The sequence below is a fragment of the Cucurbita pepo genome, chromosome LG04 (assembly GCF_002806865.2).
Source record: "Cucurbita pepo subsp. pepo cultivar mu-cu-16 chromosome LG04, ASM280686v2, whole genome shotgun sequence".
NCBI lineage: Eukaryota > Viridiplantae > Streptophyta > Magnoliopsida > Cucurbitales > Cucurbitaceae > Cucurbita > Cucurbita pepo.
Genome location: NC_036641.1, coordinates 175,661 through 197,969, shown reverse-complemented (window position 1 = coordinate 197,969; position 22,309 = coordinate 175,661). Strand labels below are relative to the sequence as shown.

Below are 22,309 nucleotides of genomic sequence, written 5' to 3'. Positions count from 1 at the left end.
ATTAACAATATTGTTGCTCTTGCATGTGTTCGATCATCTGCAACACAACAACGTCGTATCTCATCTTCATCTCGATTCTCCAACAACATGACCCATGCATCATGATGTCATCCCATGAACTTGACCATTTTGGCTTGCTCAAGACACATTCATTGGGATTAGACCCACATGTCGATCATTTCATTGGGACATCCCAAACAACCATCCATTCGAGTTCTTTCGAGCATCAAAGTCTCTTGTGTCCATGCTAAACCATTTACGACATACGTTCTGAACAGCAAGTGCATAATCCAACCTCTGATACATGGGTTGGGGCACAATATTGACACACGTGTCATTTGATATTATCCTTGAAAGAGCCTTTTCAAAGGAAGATGCTCAAGACACTCACCTACGATGTGACACACGTATGTGCCACATACTAGCTCGCATAGGCCACATGGCCCAAAGGTGGTAGAGAGCGAACACCATGCCTCCCCCTATAATACATTCTGAGACATTTTCAATCATTCTCAAGCAGACGTCATTTTAGCAATCAAACATATGACCTCATGCATAGTCCATCAAGTATCCAATTCACACCAAATTTAGTAAACTTTCATCTTTTATATAGAAGACTTAATTCTCAAGCCGCATGCCAAAACTCTTTGAGCTTGTCTTCGACACTCGTGTCACCTCATTCTCTCAATCCCTGTGTATGTCTCGACTTAACTTGAATGCACACTTTTGGTGTGTTGGATGATACACCATCTTTGAATACCAAATCAAGAACTACACACATCATATCAAGACATGGCTTTGAATACCAAATCATTGTGGGAACTATATGAATAACAAACACATCATATCAAGAAAGAAATATGAGAAACATATCTAAATAGGCGACAACACATGCAGTAAAAACTTGTAGCACTGATAGTGTACCGATGGCGCTGCCAACTAGTGTACAAGGGAAGAAAGGCAGGCTTTTGCAGCCTACCATCTTCGATAACTGAAATTTTGCATCGAGGAAAACAGTATTTGTAATCATTTTGAATTTCTTTTATACAATTTTCAACATTCAAGTTTAGAATCAAGTGATCAATCCTCCTATAGTTTCCTCCAGAAGTTAAAACTTCCAAGTTTTGTAGACTCAACTGGCCGCAAAAGCCCTCCTTTTTAAGTGCCTCCCTCACCAAATCATCATTTTGAACCAAGGAAGGCCTGCAAAATTTCAAGATCAAAACAAACAGAAAGTTCCCAAGTATGTACATTAGACTCTATACAGACTCGATCCACCCGGATGAACTCTTCCAACTCAACCTAACTACGAATAGCCAATGGGTCAATTTAGTTGACGGAGACTGAAATCTACACAAACTACTTATGTGACCCAAACTATCCAGAAAATCATCGACAAAAGACCAAAATCTACGCAAACTACTTATGTGATCCGAACGAACTATCCAGAAAATCATTGACAAGCATTGTCACATGAGATATTAGGACTCGGGGCATTAGGTTACAGAATCATATATTTGAGAAAGTGAATTGGTCAGTAAAGATCCCATGTTAATCTTAATGGTAAATAAAAGCTTCCAACTAATGCTAGTAATAATATGAGAGATTTTTTCCAAAATGTTGTGTTTACCTTAACCCCTGCTGGAGGGTTTCCAGGTTTTGTGGTAGTAGTGCTTCCAAAAGTCACCTTAGGCTTCTTATCTGCGGGCTTTAGTATTTGAAATGAACACATAAGCGTCTCATCCACACTCATCATAGCACCAGCATTATCGAACTCCCCACAGTAATTAGGTGCTGAAAAAATAGTTACAAGTTGACGATTTGCAAAGAACTCATATCCATCCTCCACAACCTATAAAATTAATGACGAGTTAAAAGATTAGAAGCTCAAAATGAGGAAGAAAGTAGAATCAGTCTTCACGATTTTAAAGACGAAAATTGAAACAGAAAAAACCTGATGTGCACGACAAATGAGATCCAAATCATGCTTCTGAAGAAACTCCGTCACCTTGTCAGCACCAAAAGTAAACGAAACACCCCTGTCGTTCATTCCCCAACCTTGAACATCTTTACTAGGATCAGACCATAGAAGATCACAGAGCAAACCCGTGTCCGGTACATCGGTTGGTCTTGACATATTTCTAATTCTATCCAAATGAGTCAGGTCAGGAGACAAACCTCCATGCATGCAGAGAATTTTTTCATCAATAAGAGCTGCCACGGGCAGGCAGTTAAAGCAATCTGTAAATGTCTTCCATATCCTAACATTAAATCTTCTTTTACACTCATCATAAAAGCCGTATATTCGGTTTATAGAAGCACATTCATGGTTCCCTCTCAATATGAAAAAATTCTCTGGGTATTTTATTTTATAAGCCAGAAGAAGACATATTGTTTCAATACTTTGCTTGCCTCGATCAACATAATCCCCCAAAAACAGGTAGTTAGCATGAGGCGGCAACCCACCATATTCAAAAAGCCTTAATAGATCAGAATATTGCCCATGTATGTCACCTACATGTCAGAAATAGTACAATATCAGCAGGACCCACGATTACTGAAGACAAATATAATCAGTTATCAGGATCTCTAGCTTATCCACTCGAGCTAGCAAAGTTTGTTTTGCATGCATGAAAACAAGATATTTCTGATTGAGTGACCAATATATTCAGTCGAAAATGTAATTTGTTGAATTCTACCATTGATGCATTTATGTGCAGTACTTTTTTTGCAAATCAATCTAAGTTTATCGTATACACCATATATTGCTACCTAACTAGCAAAACGACCAAATACAAAGGAATTGATTGAAAAACAGAATCAAGCTCTACACCAAGGCACATAGAAGTGTTGAGAGAAACCAGCCATACATGATCACAACCTAATATTAAGCTGCCATACGACTTAGCCCACCTCCAATAGATTCAGCTTCTTTTTTTTTTAACAAACGAAAGGCAAATTAAGATCTCTCCACAACTCGTGCTTATTCTTCCTTTGAACATCCTTCTATTCGTTTATATCCATAAACATCAAATGAAAGCTTTTATATTAATCTACAAGATCTTCGCCCATTTGATTGAATCCATGACTGCATAATTGCTCAGTGTAGTTATGACTGATCCGCCACTTTAATGAAAAGTACCAAAGTCATAAACATGAAAGAATAAGTGGTCCTGCAGATCAGTCGCTTTGAGACAAGATACTCAAAAGCTGCAGTTAAGAACCAAGTTTGAGCACTTTGGCTATAATTTTTCGGCACTGCTCTTTTTTTTTTATTATTTATGAAAAGACTGGAAAAAATGAAAAAAGTTTAATAAAATTATAGGGTAAATTATACTTTCAATTCCTAAATTTTGTCCCAACCAAAGATTTCAAAGTAACACATTAGTAGTTCCTGTGGTTTAGAAAATAGTTTTAAATGGTTCTGCAGTGAAGTTGACAATTAGTTGACTAGTCAGGAAAGTCCTCCCAGAGTCCAGAGAGTCGTGGCTTGTAATCCACTCATCAGGACGACAATCATAAAGCATGTTGCATGAAAAGCTCATTGAGGTTAAACATCTCATGATCTTTTCCACCAAACCAAATGAGACCTTCCTACCCATAGAGAATCTCTCACCCACCCTAACTTACACAGTAGAAAGAATCTTAAATGAAAGCATGTCAATCTCGCACCATTAGAGCAGAAAGCCTCACTTTTCATCATTAAGAAAAAAAGAAGAAGAAGAAGAAGAAGAAGAGTTAGAAGAAGACAAGAAAAGAGGAACTCACAATTTGTATGGAATGGATAAAATCAATGGTACTAATCTCACACCTTGCCCTTATCTCTCAAGGTTTTGGGAACTCACAACTTATATGGAATGGATAAATCTTGTCAAGTCCCTAATAATCTTACGCCATTAAATAATATCAAATACTGCCAAAATGGAGTAAAGACTAATAAAAGAACCCTCCTTGACCAAAAACAAAAGAAGATCTTCATTTCCAAATCGAAGTCAGCTTGCATTAAACCTTCAATACCCTCATTGACTCCAATTGAAATTCCCCAGTTAAGAACATCTCCAACCACAACGAGAAGATAGGAGATTGGTTTAAGGTTTCATATATGCATGGGAATAAAAAATGTCAAAGAATAATATATTTGAGAATAAGATGGTTGAGAATACAATATTATTGTGCTTGATTGCGCATGAAAAATGTTATCAAAATTTTATAGGAACAAAATATGTTTGTATTTATTTATGAAAAACAAAGGAGAAGGGACAGATAAGAAAATATACTGCCTAAGAATAAATTATTTCCAAGTGTTGAAAATTTTGTAACAAACATGAATCTAGCTTGTCCATGCCCATTCCCACCTAACAAAACCTTCAACCAAACGGTCCCTTTGGTTTACCAACAATCAAGATGAAGAAGTTATCGATGGAAAAGAATTCCAAATCCATGATCTTCACTCAAGCTTTAAACCCTTTCTCCACAATGCTTTATCCAAGCAACTTCAATCCCCATATGATTATAAGCCTTCTTAAAATAAAATTCTGAGGAGGTCGTTATTTTCTCCTGTTCATTGACAATGGGTGGCAAAATGCTCCATCATGAACCGGTCAAGGCCAAACCTTAAACAAGAGTTAAAATTATGGAACAAGTAACCATTTTGATGTTTGACTCCCTTTCAAAAGTGAGCAAGCTATGTAGTGATTTGCAAAACATTAACTCCCATGAGGAAGTGACACTATTCATTGTTGATCAAAAAACACCCGGACTCAACATGAAGAACCTAATTTTTTCCACTCAATGCAAAAGAAGAATTTGGGTAACAAAAATATAGGACCAAATGACTACCAAGAAGAGGAAGAACACCAAAATTTGGGTAACAAAGATTAGAGGGGATGATATCACCAAAATTTGGGTAACAAAGATTAGAGGGGATGATATCACCAAAATTCTCTTTGAAAGGATCACAAAAGTTCTTCGCAAACAATATAGAATTCCAATCAACCTCTGCTTCCGAAATACAAATTGATATGAACCAAGAGACATCAATCATACAATATGCTTCAATGAAGATGTGAAGAAAATATTGTTGAAATCATCAAAAGATATTTCAATTCATGCCACATTGAAGAAGAATGAAGTTTCATGTGATAAATTTTGGGTGGATTACAATTTAGAGTTATTGTATTTCATTAATGTAGTTTAAGAGTTTTTATTTACTTTAGGTTACAATTACATAATGGCTAATTATGGCCATTAAGTATGAATGTTACAACTCTTGAAATGCCTTTAATAGTTTCATTTTGAGGCTATATAAAGCCATGTATGTTGTATTTGTAAGGTAGACTTGGAAAATATATTAAAAGAAGCATTTGTGCTTTTCTTTAGCCAATGGCTAAGTTTCTTTGCAATTCTATGTAGTTTAGATTGCATGTAGAATCATTCAAGCTCGACATGATCAATCTTGCTTGTGAAGTGATTCGAATCTCAAACAAGTGTTCTTGTCTTGAGATATTTGATCAACGATAATCATTCAAGCTAGACATGATCGATCTTGCTTGTGGAGTGATTCGAATCTCAAACAATGTTCTTGTCTTGAGATATTCGATCCACAAGGTAATCCGAATCTTATTCCCCTTGTATTGATTTCCTTATCTTATCACAAATCCTAGATGAATACTTCAACGTCGAATAATCAATGAATGAATAGAACAAAGAAAAAGAAGGAATAATCATCAAACTAGAGTTTGAAAAATCTTTTGACGGAGTGGAAAGTGAATTCTAGACTCAGTTCTTGAAGCTAAATTCCAAACTTTAAATGATGGATTCACGCTTGTGTATAAAGTAAATATTTATATTCTTCTTACTCATCTGCCAACCTCATTGAAGACTTCAACTTAGGGAGGTAATTCTAAGACCATAAGCCATTTTCCATTTGTATATGAAATGTCCTCGCTTCTACGTTTGAAGAAGAAAACATCAAAAACCTCTTCAATACCGTTCAATATTTTTTTGAAAAGCATTAGCCCTTATTATAAACTACAACAAAGTGATGGGGATCAACATCAACCACAACCACTTGAAAGCCCTCATCTCACCTTTCCATGGAATTGAATGCATGGCCCAGCACAAACTTAGTGCTCCCCCTAAGTGGAAAGCCCTAAGAAATTATAGTAAGCACTCCATCCTTGGGAGCCAATCATTAAGAAATTATAGTAAGACATCAAGCATTTCCAATAGGCCTACTTCAAATATGTATTTTTATGTACATACTTGTGAGTGTTCAAGTCAGCTTGCGTGCACTTTGACTATTTTCATAGAACAATTGTCTAACCCTGCTAGATTTGATTGCCAAAGTACTTCAACTATTTCTATTAAAATATTGACTAACAATCGAACAAATCAAATCAAACTTGTAAATCCCAACACGCGAGTGCGTGCCATAATAGAACTTGTAGCAATAAGGGATTATGAAAGAGAAGATAGCATTACAAAGATAGCATTACAAGATTAATGAGAAATGAAAAAACAAAAAACGAATGAAATTGGCAAAGATATGTAAAAGCTTCCATGAAAAACACAATGTATGAATATTGCAATAATCTACGCAAACATAAAGACCTCCACGGTTCATCAAGTATGAACCACTTCACCAATTAATAATATGGGATTTATCCTTTGAGATTAATAGTAAAAGAAATTGACAATTAACTACTACTACATAACAACTCAACAAAGAAAAGCCACAAAACCCAGAAAATCAAGAACTTCAAATAGAATTCATCAACAAATAGAACTAAGAAAAGCTCCAAAATCTCAACAACAAGAAACCAAGAACTTCAAAAATGTCTACAAGAACATCTACAAACAACCAACCAAACAAGAACCGATCAGTAAATCTCAGGAGAAAGCAAGAAGTATTGTTGGAAAAAGATACCACAGATCTTGATAGGCGCTTCAAGCTCCAACAAATTAGGCTGCTGTAGGAAAATCTCTCTAGAAACTTGACAGAGTAGTCGGATCTCGGACTCGGACAACTGAACCTGCTTGCCGACACGGCCACGGACCTCGAGAAGACGGTTGATAATATCGTCAAGAAGTGAAGGGTCCATTAGGGGATGTGACTTAGAGTGAAAAGAAACGAACCGCAAGAACAAGAGAGCCTAGTGGTTGTTGTTGAAATAGTGAAAGGGGAAAGAGAAGCGGAAGGAAGAGGAGGAGGAGGTGGGGGGTAATAGCATGGTCAGGCACCGCCGCCGCCGCCGCCGCCGCCGTCGTCCGCTATGGGGGCGTCAAGGATCGGCAAGACGAACTTAGAAGAGAGCTGACTTTTGAGAAACAAAAAAAAAAGGTCCCGAGCAATAGTAAGGTGTGTCCGATATTTTGAAAAGTTTCCGCTAAATCACTTATTACTAATTACTCGCCGTCTTTTAAAAAAAGAATATATATATAATAAATAATCATTATTATTATCATTATTATATATACGACAAATTTTTTATTTTTTAAATTATTTCGACTTTCTTTTTTTTTTTTTTTAATTGTTTTAGCAATATTTTTTAATTTTTAAAATTTTCACAAATAAATTTTTTTAAAAAATACTCTTACCTTCTCTGTCCCTCTCTCACCTTATGGACATCTCCTTTGTGAATTAAGTCTCTCCGGGATTTAACTATATAGATATCTTAACAGATATGCATGCTTTAAATATGATATAGATCGTCTTTTGATTTACACACAGTATTGATTGATTTGTTGATATGTATATTTTCTGTGTTTATCTAACATGATTAGCTAGATTTTGCATACAGCTCAATCTCCATGTTTCGAGCTTTGAAAATCAATTTTTCTCGACACTCAAATGACCTCCTTACCTTCCGAATTGGTCGAAATTAAGGTGAACGGCCAATTTGTTCCTTTTAAAATCTCCATTTAGATTTAACCGTTGGCAACATTGAGACGTTGCATATAAGGTCAAGATACTATAAGTGATCGTCGAGACGCTATAAACAATGTTGAGACACTATGACAAAATGCAAGAGTGCTTATTTTGTGTATTTCAAGCGTCGTATCATTGTTTCCTTGACTAGTTGAAATGCTACTTAGGGTTTTTTTTTTTTTTTGAAATCTCTTCTAAAGTGAAGCCTTGGATTGAAAAATTTTGGAAAAAAATTAGAGTAAAAAATTAAGACTTACGAAGACGAAGTTCTGCAAGTCTTGCAATTAATATTTTGTTGTCGATAGAATACGAGCCAAACATGTATTTTAAATCTTAAGTTGTCAAATGAACTTAGAATGATGTAAAAAGAGGCACGGTTAAAAGATCTCATACATTTTCATGATCTTGTGCACTAAACCGTCAAATTACCTAAATGCGACGACATAGTTGTCAAACAAGAATGTTGGGATTCATTGATTCTGCACTGAAGACTAAGATAGCTTCTCGCATTGATTTCGACAAAAACCTTAACTTGTGTCCAGTTTACAAAATAACGAGTTGATAAGTTAGGCTCGTAATAGATCATAGAGTGTAAGTGGGTCTTGTTGAATTTTTTGTAAAACCAACTTAAAGTAAAGTCAGTTCCCTTTTTTTTTACACTTTACAAAAATAGCAAGTTGATAAGTTGATCCGACAATAGGTCGAAAAGTATAAGCAGGTCATGTAAGGTTTTTGTGTAAAACTCACTCGATCCCACCAAATTTAGGTCAAGTCAGGTCGGTTTCCTTCTTTTTTTTTTTTTTTCTTTAGAAAAGAAAATCTATATCTAAATGGTGGCGTGTTGATAAGTTGAACCGATAATAAGTGAGGTTTGATGTAAAACTAACTTGGTCCCACCAAAATTCAGGTCTAGTAGATAAGTTGAACTGATAATAAGTTGTAGAGTAGAAGCAGGTCATGTCCGGTTTTCTTTAAAACCAACTCGACTTGACCAAGTCGAGTCAATTTCTTCTCTATTAAAAAAAATCTAAATTTAAATCTTCCATGTTCATTGAGAGAAAAGAAATAACTAAAAGGATAAGAAAAATAAAATAAAATGTTAAAAAACAAAATGATCTAAAAATATCTCCCACGTCTCTCCATGAGAGCCCCATACTTCCAAAATGGGTATCAGATAAGATTATAAGCAGGCGCTCTTCATCTCCTCTCCTCCCACCATTGCCATTTCCATCCATCCACACCATGCTCTCCGCCACCGCCCCTGCCACCTCTCTCTCCGCGGCGGCTGCTCACACCACCACCACCACCACCACCTTCCTCCTCCATACTCCCCCTCTCCGCCTCTTCCTCCGCCGCCCACCAAACCTCATTTCCGCCTCTCTCAATCCTTACCCTTCCCCTTCCCCCTTAGTCGCCAAGCCACAAGTCTACCAGCCATTCCGCCCCCCTCCCTCTCCTCTTCCCTCTCAGTACCGCTCTCTCGACGCCGCCGGCAAGCTTGATGTTCTCGCCAACCGCCTCGGTCTCTGGTTCGAGTACGCGCCGCTAATTTCCTCCCTGATTCAAGAGGGCTTCACTCCCCCAACCATCGAAGAAATCACTGGAATCGGCGGAGTCCAGCAGAACACCCTCGTTGTTGGCGCTCAAGTTCGCGAATCCCTTGTCCAGACAATCAACGATGCTGATCCAGATTTAATTGCAGCTTTCGATACCGGCGGCGCCGAATTGCTCTATGAAATTCGGCTCCTCAACGCCGAGAAACGTGCGGCGGCGGCCAGATATATAGTGGATAACAGGCTGGATGGGAAGGGTGCGCAAGATCTGGCTCGAGCGATGAAGGATTTTCCTCGGCGAAGAGGGGATAAAGGTTGGGAGAGTTTCAACTACGATTATCCTGGGGATTGTTTAGCGTTTATGCATTACAGGTTGAGTAGAGAGTATAGCAATATGTCGGAGGCGAGGACGTCGGCGTTGGAGGACGCGTTGAAAGTAGCGGTAACAGAGGAAGCGAGAAGTCTGATTGTTAGGGATTTGGAGAGGGAAGGGGAGGGGAAAGATGAGGCGGAAGAGGAAATCGAAGCCGGTGTCAAGGTTCCGGTGGTGCGGTTGAAGATCGGGGAGGTAGCGGAGGCAACAACAGTGGTGGTGTTGCCTGTGTGCAATGGGGAGGAAGGGGGAAAGGGTGTCGGAGAGGCGCCAATGGAGGTGAGGAGTGAAGGGGAATTCGGGGTTGTGGTGGTGGAGGAGGGGTGGAGAAGGTGGGTGGTTCTGCCGGGGTGGGAGCCGATAGCAGGACTGGGGAAGGGAGGCGTGGTGGTGGCGTTCAAGGATGCGAGGGCTCTGCCATGGCGGGTGAATAGGTGGTACAAGGAGGAGGCAATTTTGGTGGTGGCTGATCGGAGTAGGAAAGAGGTGGAGGCCGGAGATGGGTTTTATCTGACGGGAGCGACCGGGAACGACGGGGAGTTGAAGGTTCAGAGAGGAAGTGAATTGATGGAAATGGGGTTGAAGGAGAGCTTAGGGACCGTGTTATTGGTGGTTAGGCCACCAAAGGACATGGACGATGATCAGTTGAGCGATGAAGATTGGGACTAATTTTTCATATTTCATTTTGGTTATTCATATTGTTTTTGTTCCCACTCCTTTTAGCCCTTTATTTTGTGGAGGAGTATTAAGTTTTTGATATGAAACACTTGTCCCTTCTTCTAGCTACTAACTTTGATACCTATTCTCGAGTCAGCTACTAACTTTGATACCTATTCTCGAGTCAGCTACTAACTTTGATACCTATTCTCGAGTCGAAGGAAGGAGATAAGGCTACCAATCTCGGTATCTATTATGAGTGAGTAAAAGTGAATTTCTCCATCCCAGACACCTTTCGACATGTCCTTGTTAACTTGAATGAGTTCATTGGGCAGCCATGAGATCTCAGAAAGGGGAATTTTCTAAGATCAAACGTTTCTAACTTCAACTCTCAGATGCTTATCTATCTGCCCGCAGTCCTCTATCACAACAGTTTCAGAAGTCCTCCCACTATCAGATCCCACCTTCTCCATCTCCTTGACTACATTGTAACCACCTACAACTTTTCCAAACACAACATGCTTCCCATCCAGCCATGAAGTCTTCTCAGTACAAATGAAGAACTGAGAACCATTGGTGTTCGGTTCAGAATTCGCCATTGATAGTACACCCGGTCCGGTGTGTTTCATCTTTTAGTTTTCATCTGCAAATTTCATGCCATAGATTATTCTCCTCCTGTTCCATTACCCCTTGTGAAATCTCCTCCTTGGCACATGAAGTTGGGGATTACACGGAGAAATGTTGAGCCTTTGTAGTGTAAAAGCTTTCCGGATCACCCAATCCCCTTCTCCCCAGTGCAGAGAGCTCGGAAATTCTCTGCAGTTTTTGGGGTTGCGTCGGCAAACAGCTCCATCACAATCTGCCCTGCTTTCATCTTCCCAATCAAAATATCAAAGAAGACCTTTGGGTTCGACATCGTTCTATGCCAATACACTCTGTCAAATCAAAATCTTTAGCTTTTCCACGCTTACCAGTGAACAGAAAGCAAAACAATTACAGATGCTTCAAAAGATAAAACACAAAAATATGGAGATTTCAAGAATGATGTCAAGTTCGCATAGTTCTTAGTAAGTTGATAATCTTGTTACGCACAATTTCCTTGGTACAAAAACGTTCACCTAATCCACAATTTCCTTGACAGTCTTCGAAGCTCAATTATGATATCTATATAGAAGACATGTTTAACTTGTACGAGTGTCTTGAAAACACAATTCCCCATCAGATAGCATATTTCAGAACTGATTTCCTTGAAAATCCGTCCTTTAACAGATCATTTACCAGTAAACAACCGTAGTTTCCCCATTACTCGTACTAGCTACGCCGGAATCCAGAGAAAAAAAAAATCAAACTAAAACCTACAGATACGTGCAGCTAACGACACTCTTAATAAATACTAACAATCTAAATCATATTGACAAGCATTAACAATAAAAAATGAAACAATTAATAGAATCTCCCTACATCTCAATCTTAATACAACAATCTAAAAAAGAAACTGAAGAAAAACACCATGAATGAAAGTTGGAAGAGAAATAAGCAAATGTTCGTCATGACTCCCAAATCCCCTGGAGGCCGGACACAAAGCCGGTCTTCAACTCCAAATGACGTGCTAAGGAGAGCCATAAACGAGTAAATAATATCGCACAAATTTTGAGCTAAGCAGGCATTTATGAAATGAACCTGAAAACCTTCGATATGTGCTTTTGCAGATCCAACAATCTCAATTTCTAGGGCAAAATAAAATACTTCAACAGAGAAGAAGACAACGACGAGATACAGAGAGAGAGAGGAAGTACTTTTGACGGAGATGGAAGGACAGATCTCCAAGGCCAATATGCTATGGAAATCACAGAACTCTCTGCTATTTATAAAGTAGCAGAGATTAGGGTTTTGGGGGTTTAAGAAAGAAATTTGCAACCTCATCCTTTTATTTCTCTTATTTAAATTATACCCCACACGTTACTATTAATTCTTTTATTGGACCTGCGGAAAGGAATATATATATATATTTTTTAAAATNACAATAAAAAATGAAACAATTAATAGAATCTCCCTACATCTCAATCTTAATACAACAATCTAAAAAAGAAACTGAAGAAAAACACCATGAATGAAAGTTGGAAGAGAAATAAGCAAATGTTCGTCATGACTCCCAAATCCCCTGGAGGCCGGACACAAAGCCGGTCTTCAACTCCAAATGACGTGCTAAGGAGAGCCATAAACGAGTAAATAATATCGCACAAATTTTGAGCTAAGCAGGCATTTATGAAATGAACCTGAAAACCTTCGATATGTGCTTTTGCAGATCCAACAATCTCAATTTCTAGGGCAAAATAAAATACTTCAACAGAGAAGAAGACAACGACGAGATACAGAGAGAGAGAGGAAGTACTTTTGACGGAGATGGAAGGACAGATCTCCAAGGCCAATATGCTATGGAAATCACAGAACTCTCTGCTATTTATAAAGTAGCAGAGATTAGGGTTTTGGGGGTTTAAGAAAGAAATTTGCAACCTCATCCTTTTATTTCTCTTATTTAAATTATACCCCACACGTTACTATTAATTCTTTTATTGGACCTGCGGAAAGGAATATATATATATATTTTTTAAAATTTGTATTTCATAAAATCTTGTTTTTTTTTTTTAAAATTAAATCCATATATATTTTTAAGAATATTTCAATATCATATTAATAAATTTATTAGGGAAAAAAAAACGCTATTATTACACTCATTTTATTTTACTTGATTGATCGTTAATTAAATAAATATTGAATTGCAAAAATAAAATATTTAAAAACTTTTAATTAAACAAATCTAAAAATTTTCCGACCAAACCTATAATCAAACTAGAATTACTCGATCTTGTTTAGTTACTATGACGAGTTCAGTAGATATTAATTAATATAATATATAAACACGAGAAATATTTTATTTATATAGTAATTACAGAGACGAGTAAAAAAAATATTATATGTTACATATCATATTCAAATTCCTTCGAGTAGGGTTTCTTCTTTTTTATTGTTATTATAATTTTTGGAAATATCCTAATAATATCCTAATAATAATAATAAAGATTATTATTATTATTATTATTCAAGAAAAATAATATCCTAATATTATTAATTCAGTTTCTGGTCTTGCACTTCTCCAATGCTCTTGGGGCTGTAAAATTAACAAAATCTATATATTAATTTACATTATCCAATAATTTTATTTGTAAACAAAAATAAATAAATTCAAATAATATTTGTAAACTTATTAAATATCAATTTAAAATAAAAACATAATAATAACAAAATAATTTTTAAAATTTGTAGATTTTATTATAATGCATATTATATTTAACAAAATATTTATTAACTTACCGAGTCCAATGGCCTCCATTCCTTTCATTATCCTCAAACGTTTGCATGAATCCACAAACATACTGTCCAATTAAACAATAAAAATGATTAATTTATTTTTTATATATATAATGAATTAAAGAAAATAAATAAATAAACAAATAAGCGGAGTAAGACTTACTTCCATGGTACATCGCCTACGAGCATCCAATCTCCATCTTTGTCTTCATAAGTAGGCACGTAATCGGTCTCGTTTCGTACATCCATTGATTTGCTTTCGTTCGCGTAATTCTTCATCTTTTGTGCCCCGCAATTACCTGATATATTTGTAGGAGTGTACACGGGTTGAGAAAATCTTTTGAACCAATTCGAATCTGGTGACCCGAGCAACCCGAATAGAGTTTACAACCAAATCTAACCCTTTATTTTCGAGTTGGGTTGTCGGATGGTTCTTTTTACTTTCTAATTATTGAAAAATTCTACTCACCTACCGTACCCGTTTATTTCATAAGTCACAATGCATTATTAACACCGGTTAAAAACGTATATATCCATAATAATTTTAAAAGTAGAGTAGGGTTGACTCAAATTTCGAGTTGATCATTGGATCAACGGTAACATACTAACCCGCTCGAGTTTTCGATTTTTCAAAAATTGAACTCTAACTCATGTGGTTTGGGTTGGTTTGCTTGAGCTATTCAGATTGTCGAGTCTTTCGAACTTTTCTATCAAATTCTGAGATAGTAAAAGTAAAAAAGTAAGTTAAGAATTTTACCGGTGGTGAAAGAAGCAAACATTTTGCTCAAGGCATCAGAAAGCTCTTGGTAACTTCCGTACATCTTCATGTCCACTTTTCGTAAGTACGGTGCGCCGTCCATACTGACTTTAATAAACGCCGCCGCATCGGCACCGCCGCTGACGGTGGCGCCTTTCTCGGTTTCCTCTGTACTTTTCTTCGGAGCTACGATGTTTCTTCTCAACGACTTTACCGGTGGCCAACCGACAACCTGGGCTCTGTTAAAAATAAATTATAAAATTTTCACCGTTAATAATTTTGGAAATTGTATTTGATTTCAATTGGGTTTATATTGTTTTTTTAATAATAATAATAATAATCTTTCTTTTTATTGTCACGTCATTATCTCAAATTATTATATTCAAAGGAAATTAGATAATTATTGGCTTTTGGTGATGCCAAAAGACGTTTTTGGAAGATTAAATAATATTTATGAATATGAATTAAGGGTAAGCACTGTAAAAATTTTAAAATTTAGGTAATTAGAGTAGAAATTTAGAAATTTAAAAATTTTAACGGTTATTTTAGACACGAGTTCATTGAAAACGTTAAGTTAAGAAGATAAAAGTTAAAAACGGTGTAATTGTCAGTTGGGTAATTTTAAAAATTCAATTTAATTTTTGGGTGGTAAATTTTTTCACCTCAAACAACTCTTATTAAACAATGAACCTTTAATAAAAAGTGATATTTAGTAAACATTTATTTATTTATTTTCCGACATTTAATTAAAACTTACCTTCTAAACAATTAAAAAAAAATTTTAAAAATTGTTTCAGAATAAATAATAATCAAATTCGAGTATTAAAAAATTAAAAAAAATATATTTAAATGCTTTTTAAAAAGTATATTACTTATTTACCCTCTATGGAAACCTAAAATGCTTGAAAAACAATTATTTTTTTTTATAAAAGAAAATACTAAAAAAAGATTTGTAATTTAATGTAAAAAAGAAAAAAAGAAAAAAAAAAAAAGATTCCAAATGTTTTGTAGTTTTCCTATGTTTTCCCGACAACCAAAATAAATAAATAAATAATAATAATAATAATAATAAATTCCTTTAAATTCGAAACCACAATAATTACCTTTTGTTTACTTGGTCATCCTTTCTTCCTCTTCTCAACTCAATTATTGAAGCCCACAAAAACGTTATCATTTTAATTTTAATTTTTAACTCCATTTTTTCTCAAAATAAAATATAAATTATATTTAAAAAAAATTAATGCATATATATATATATATATATGAATTTTTAATTAGTAATGAAATTGGCATTAATTAAAATTCCTCTTCATTTAAAAATTAAGAAAAAAAACCCCATAAAATTACTTTACTAACCCTTTTACCTTTAAAAGCTTTTATTGTTTTATTTAAAAATAATTAAAAAAATAAAATAAAAAAGGAGAAGGAATAATACTTGGGCGGTGGAGGCTTGGGAAGATCTGTACGGACGGAGGTGGAAACGGCATTCGTGTCCGTCGTTTTAGGGCGTTGGTCGGAATCCGCCGCGAGATTGAGCTTCAAATCCAAAGTTTGAGTGAAACCCCTTTTCTTGACGGCGTCGCCGCCGGGGAGGCCAAGGCGGAGCTCCGTCTGTTCAAAGTCTATTAAGCTTCCCATTTTCACTCTCTCTCTCTGTGTTTAGGGAAGAGAAGTGGGTATGGAGGATGAGGAGAAAATAATATAATAAATAATATATGAGGGAATTTTATTTAATTTTATTTATTTAATTTTAATTATAAGTGCCTTTGTATTGGGACATGAGGGACCCATGCGTGTCCACGTCATTATTTTGCTTAAATTAATAATTTTTTTTTTTTTTGTCAAAAATAATATCTAAAAATTTAGAAATATTAATATTAATTTTATAAAAAATTACGTATTTTTTTAAATTATTTTTTTTTAAGTAAATGAGAGCTTAAATTGGTACTAAGTTTATAGATCAACATTCATCAAACCGGTTCGGTTTTCCACACTGTTTCAGACCGAACCGACCGTGATTTATTTTCTCTGTCTCTCGCGCCTCTTTCAGTCCTTTCACCCTTCCAACTTTGCCGCCGGCCGCCATATCTGTATCCACTTTGGGTTGTATCACCTTCCGCTGTGAGAATCTGTTTCTTTTGCTCTCGTCGGCGCCGCCGTGAGTTCTTGACTGGTTTATGTTTACATTCATCTTGGTTTTCAGGTATCCTTTTGCCCCTTTCTTAACGGATTTCGCCCTGCTTGAATTTTTTAGCTAATCGCTTCTACGCATTTGACCTAATTTTTAGGGAGATTTTCGAGATAATCTTTCGATTGCTTATCTGAGATCTGACTAACTGAATATCTGACCTTATCATGTGCTCAACAAGCCATTAGTTAATCGTGTAGTTCGTTTTGATATTCAAGAATGTGATTAATTGGAGGCTTTCGGTATTCTATTTCATTTTACAAGCTTTTCTCATTCTTTATTGTGTTCATGTTTGAAGGATTATGGTGTTCGATCAGTTGCTTCAATTAAAATAAACTGTTTAATTTTTTTTGGAAGGTGCATACCTCGCTGCCATTCAATCTCCCACTCTTTCTGCTCATGCTCGATGACGTTAAGGTTAGTTTTCCGGTCACCGGATGTTTTTTGAGTAATGGATTGCTGAATTTCTTTTGAGTTTTGACTGTTTTTGAAGGATTTGGTAGTTGGATTTGGTTCTTGAGCTCTGTTCTTATTGTCTTTCTGAATGATGCTATGCAATATTGAGTATTAACATACCTTTGTTAGGAGGAATAGAGAGAATAGTTGAAGCCCCTATTCTGTCATTGTTTTTCTTTTGGGTTATGAATGTGATGATTGGTCGGGTTTTGTAACGGCCTAGGCCCACCGCTAGCAGATATTGTTCTCTTTGGGCTTTTCCTTTCGGATTTTCCCTCAAGGTTTTTAAAACGCGTCTGCTATGGAATGGTTTCCACACCCTTAAAGGGTGTTCGTTCTCATCCCAACCAACGTGGGATATCACATGTTTGGTTATAAAAAATGAACTTGTTCTTTGGTGGGAAGGGGGAGATAAACTTTAGGAACTCTAGAAATTGAGTATTCTTTGGACAAAAAAAAACTGCAAACAAACGGAGATTCTGGTTGGGTTGGTTTTGCACAAAAAAAAGAGGGACCTGACCCAACCCACTTACGTCTCTAGATTTAATATCTTACGAGTTACCTTTACAACCAAATGTAACACAAAAGAGGTGGTTGTCTCATGAGAGAATAGTCAAGGTGCCAAAACTAGCTCTATGTTGGTTTAGACACTCACGGATACGATAATCAATGATACTGTGAATTTACTTGAAATAAGAGCCGTCTATATGCTTTCAATTCATGAACTTTGCTTCAAAAGTTACAGGTTATGTTCCAAGTAAAATAAACATATTTAAAAGAAGTAGAATCCTTAAATGGAGTCTAAAAGTTGCTCATTTTAGTTTTAGCTATCGATATAGATAAAGATAAGGGAAGTTCGAAAAGATTGTCCCTATCTCTATACTGTGAACCGTTAGGTGCACTTGTTTCTTGTTCGTATATTCGTTCTGCATTTCTGCATCTCATAGTTAAGGCCATTTGTTTGTGCAATGAGTTTGTTACTTGTCACTAACTATTTAGTAAGTGTTCTTTACTTCTTGTCAATTCATATATGCTTGTGCTTTTCATGTTTTGGATTTCGATTTCGAGAAATTTTGCTCCGTCTCTATCAAATCTGAATGTTTATGCTTGCGTGGTATGTGGTAAATACTATCTAAGGAAGAGGGGAAGAAGTCTCAGAACTCTACTCAGGCTGAGTACGTGGCAATAGCTGAAACTGGAAAGGATATGATATAGATGACAGACTAGTTAGAAGAATTGGGTAAGAGGCAGCACGAGAATATTCTTTATATAAATAGTCAGAGTGTCATACATTGGTGAGGTACTCGATTTATCATTCAAAGACAAAACACAGAAGGCGATATCATTTCACTCACAAGTTAGTGGGAGATGGTGATGTGTTTGGAGAAGATAGAAGGTGCAAATATCCTAGCAGACAAAATGTGTTGATGTTGGAACATTGAGGTTGTGCAAAGCCTCGATTAGTATGGTGCAGTGAAGATGTTGATAGTTGTTTGAGAATGAAATTCTTGGTTAATTGGATAAGTGGGTGCGTGTTTAGACAAACATTGCACGGGTAGCAGGCGTTGCACATAGAGGTGTGATATTCGCATACTACATGTAGCACTACGTGGTGACTATGTGCATACGCATTTGCGTCTTTGCATGCCCACGCTCTTGGGACTAAAACAATGGACGAGTCTTGGGGCTAAGTGTTTTTACCTTACCCCTAGTGCCATGATTATATGCTAATCTCTAATCATAGAGTGAAATAAATACCACAATTCGAAGTTTAGAAGATATGCAAATATTACTAAACTGGACGAAGTAGAATTTGATTGCACATATTGTTCATGACGGGAAGCCCGACGAAGGGTGCTATAGGGTGTTTGTAAAGACGAAGTCGGAAGAATTGTGGTAAGCTTCTTTTTTTTTTTTTTGTAAATGGTACTCAATGATCTTGAATTTGTCTGATTCATCACAATTCAATGTTGACAAAGATGTAGTGTGAGATCTCACATCGGGTGAGGAGGAGAACAAAGCATTCTTTATAAGGATGTGGAAACCTCTCCCTAATAGGCACGTTTTAAAAACCTTGAGAGGAAGCCCAAAGAAGATAATATCTGTTACTGGTGGACTTGTTGGGAAAGTATTGAGATTGTTTTTACTAATATGTTCCTTCTTCCTAAACTTTGAAAATAGGAAGTTGAAATGTAAAATTTGCCACCCATGGAGAGAACATGAAGGCCGAGGTGTGTCGAGCAGTGCGGCGATTACAACGATGTGTGGCTAAGGCTTTCGACCTCTACAAGTGCTGCAACATGTCAAGTTCTACTGAATCTTTTGAGCCATTGCGAGTCTTGTTGGTGGACAATTTGAACAGGGGAACAAAACATTGTTTATAGGGATGTCAATACCTCACCCTAACATACACGTTTTAAAAACCTTGAGGGTAAATTCGAAAGAAAATCCAAAGAGGACAATATTTGCTAGCGGTTGGATCAATTTGGTTTTGTTGATACATTCATAACACAATGATTACAAGCTACTAGGTAGGGCATGCTAGCCACACTTGTCAACTTACAACTTGATTGATACTCATAGCATGTTAGGTGACTTCAAGTCTCATTTGGATCAACTTTGACCTATCATTCGGGCATGACCCACTTGGTTATTTTTGGATTCACCAAGGTTATGAGCTCGTTCAAGTATGATCTATTGGGTGAATTATAGTCTCATCTAGTTGAACTTAAACCCATCAAGCGACTTTCATTTAATCAAGTTGTGATTTGCTTACTAACTTTTGATTGCATATGATTGGTACGATGCACCATATGACATATGATCTCACTCGACTGATCTACAGGTCACCTAGTCAGTTACAATTTGCCATTCGCCCGTAAGTATAAAGAATGCCCGTAAGTATAAAGAATGTTTAAGGAGGTAAAATTGAAAGAAGTAAAATATAAGTTAAAGAAGGTAAAATTTGATGGTGAATGATGATGAATGGTGAGAATATTTGAAGGCAAAGTGGGTATGAGAAAAGATAGGGACTTGTCTTAGTCGTCCTCCAAAGCAAAGCAGCCAGACAAACATCATCCCCCACGGGCCCATGCCAACTAATCAAAGCCCACGTGGGCCCTTCTTCTTTACAGCCCATTGGGCCCACCACAAAGACAATAATTTTTTTAAAAATTAATTTCTTGTGGGACCCATCATTCGTACTTGCCTACCACCTTTCGACAGGTTTCACACGTGTGCCATTAATATTGTCACACCAATATATATTCTTTTTACACTTAATTTTTTTTTTTTTTTTTTTTTATATTTTTTCATCCTTATCGTACCATTTAGTTTATTATGAATATAAAATAATAATTTAGGTGTTACCAAATCTATGATTTCATGGTTTGTTACTAAATCTATGATTTAGAATGTAATCTTCATTATACACATCTATAAATACATGAGGTCGTGACCCTAGGTCATTGTGCCCGACGTATCGTCTCATGATTTTAAAACGCGTCTACTAGGGATAGATTTTTACACCCTAAGAAATGCTTCGTTCTCCTCTTCAACCTATGTGGGACTTCCACAATCCACTCCCTTTAGGGGGCCAATGTCCTCGTTGGCACGCCGCCCGGTGTATGGCTCTAATACTACTTGTAACAACTTAAAGTTCATTGCTATTAGATATTGTCTGTTTTGGCCATCGACCTCACAGTTTTACAACGCCTCTATTGTAGAGAGGATTTAACCCTACTTTGACCAATGCCTTACATCGGTGACTGACTTTGATACCATTTGTAACAGTCCGCTTTAGCTCATTACATATCGTCACGATTTTAAAATGCGTCTGGTAGAGAGATGTTTCATGTAATGACCCAGATCCACCGCTAGCAAATATTATCCTCTTTGGGCTCTCTCTTTCAAATTTCTCTTCAAAGTTTTAAAACACGTCTGCTAGGACTCACATGTACAAGACCTCACATGTACCCACAATTTCACTCGAGAGCTAATGCCACATTTTAAGAGTTATGGACAAACTTGGTGGAATAAGGACTCTTCTAAGAGGAGACACCAAGAGGGTTGAGTGAAAACATGGCTAGAATTGAGAGATCTAATGAGCAAGCGGTTCATACGTAAACATCGAGAAACAGTTCACACAAATCTTCAAATTCTATTCAAAAGTAATAGTGGTTCAGTCAAACCTACTTTATTGTCCAACCACATTTTGCCTAAATTGCCTAAATTAGAACCCGACTATTACATTACTTTGTTACATGTTCAAGAGAGAACCCGACTATTACCTCTTGTTACATGTTTAAGAGCAACATGATTATTTCTACAAATTAGGATCAAACCATAACAGAACATTACTTTTTAAAAATAAATAATGTTAAAAAAGCGATTGTAAAGCACTGTTCTAACCCAAACAAGTTAGAGACAAGTTAGAGAAATTCAGTTGTTGACAACGTCGGGGACTCAAGTCCTGTTTACCATAAATGTTTTAGAAAACGTGAGCAAGAAAGCAAACGTTATATGACTCTGAATGCATTAAAGGGTCAACTTTGAATAGTTTGTGCATACTTCAAAAATATAGTTTTACCCACTTCATACTCAATCTTCCCAACATATGGGAGTGCAAAGACCGTGACGAAGAGGGACTGCAATCCATCTAATCGTTACAAAAACCGNAAAAAAAAAAAAAAAAAAAAAAAAAAAAAAAAAAAAAAGACCTTGATTATATATAAATTTGATATGGGTAACAACATAGAAAAGAAAAATGATAGAATTGGAATGAAGAATCGAATGAGAATCAAAAAAAGAACATGTTTTTTTTTCTGTCCCTAAATTAATTGTCTGCCAAAGTTCCCATTACTGCCTCTGGCTTGGCTTTGGCCCTCAAATATATATATATATATATATATATATATATATATATATATATATAACCAAACCCTAATTTGAGGGGTTTAAACCAAACCAAACCTTCTTCCTTTTTTTTTTTTTTTTTTTTTTTTTTTTTTTTTTTTTTTTTTTTTTT

General features: G+C 36.2%; 3 protein-coding genes, 1 long non-coding RNA gene and 1 pseudogene across 6 annotated transcripts; 2 read left to right on the top strand and 3 right to left on the bottom strand.

Moving 5' to 3' along the window:
• Positions 1–829: 829 nt before the first annotated feature.
• On the bottom strand, positions 830–7,368 carry LOC111793594 (serine/threonine-protein phosphatase PP1-like). The gene is made up of 4 exons (XM_023675546.1): positions 6,929–7,368; positions 1,955–2,514; positions 1,631–1,852; positions 830–1,203 (listed from the first exon to the last, which is right to left on the bottom strand). Exons 1-4 carry the CDS (start codon positions 7,101–7,103, stop codon positions 1,183–1,185), a joined length of 978 nt encoding a protein of 325 aa, XP_023531314.1. The 5' UTR covers positions 7,104–7,368; the 3' UTR covers positions 830–1,182.
• A 1,678-nt stretch (positions 7,369–9,046) lies between these two features.
• On the top strand, positions 9,047–10,620 carry LOC111793496 (rubisco accumulation factor 1.1, chloroplastic-like). The gene has a single exon (XM_023675402.1). It carries the CDS (start codon positions 9,173–9,175, stop codon positions 10,523–10,525), a length of 1,353 nt encoding a protein of 450 aa, XP_023531170.1. The 5' UTR covers positions 9,047–9,172; the 3' UTR covers positions 10,526–10,620.
• An 80-nt stretch (positions 10,621–10,700) lies between these two features.
• LOC111793497 lies at positions 10,701–13,050 on the bottom strand (annotated as a pseudogene).
• A 425-nt stretch (positions 13,051–13,475) lies between these two features.
• LOC111793704 (auxin-responsive protein IAA16-like) lies at positions 13,476–16,345 on the bottom strand. Its single transcript, XM_023675710.1, has 5 exons — positions 16,075–16,345; positions 14,640–14,878; positions 14,046–14,181; positions 13,886–13,947; positions 13,476–13,682 (listed from the first exon to the last, which is right to left on the bottom strand). The coding sequence occupies exons 1-5, from the start codon at positions 16,275–16,277 to the stop codon at positions 13,645–13,647; spliced, it is 678 nt and encodes a 225-aa protein (XP_023531478.1). The 5' UTR covers positions 16,278–16,345; the 3' UTR covers positions 13,476–13,644.
• Positions 16,346–16,620: 275 nt separating this feature from the next.
• On the top strand, positions 16,621–19,827 carry LOC111793705. 3 transcript variants are annotated; one of them, XR_002814968.1, is made up of 4 exons: positions 16,621–16,842; positions 17,185–17,244; positions 18,425–19,179; positions 19,465–19,827. It is a non-coding gene; the product is annotated as an uncharacterized LOC111793705 (long non-coding RNA). The 3 variants fall into 3 exon arrangements; XR_002814967.1 differs by having other exon boundaries at positions 18,421–19,179; XR_002814969.1 differs by lacking the exon at positions 18,425–19,179 and having other exon boundaries at positions 16,624–16,842.
• The last annotated feature ends 2,482 nt before the right edge of the window (positions 19,828–22,309 follow it).

Bases quoted from the DNA above. Each gene is read 5' to 3' on its own strand.
- LOC111793594 (XM_023675546.1), bottom strand. From the start codon at position 7,103: ATGGACCCTTCACTTCTTGACGATATTATCAACCGTCTTCTCGAGGTC. The intron at 2,515-6,928 runs GTATCTTTTTCC...TCTGACATGTAG, and splicing joins AGCGCCTATCAAGATCTGTG to GTGACATACATGGGCAATAT. The intron at 1,853-1,954 runs GTTTTTTCTGTT...TTAATTTTATAG, and splicing joins TCATTTGTCGTGCACATCAG to GTTGTGGAGGATGGATATGA.
- LOC111793496 (XM_023675402.1), top strand. From the start codon at position 9,173: ATGCTCTCCGCCACCGCCCCTGCCACCTCTCTCTCCGCGGCGGCTGCT.
- LOC111793704 (XM_023675710.1), bottom strand. From the start codon at position 16,277: ATGGGAAGCTTAATAGACTTTGAACAGACGGAGCTCCGCCTTGGCCTC. The intron at 14,182-14,639 runs GTAAAATTCTTA...CAAATATATCAG, and splicing joins GTTTGCTTCTTTCACCACCG to GTAATTGCGGGGCACAAAAG. The intron at 13,683-13,885 runs GTAAGTTAATAA...TTAATTTTACAG, and splicing joins AATGGAGGCCATTGGACTCG to CCCCAAGAGCATTGGAGAAG.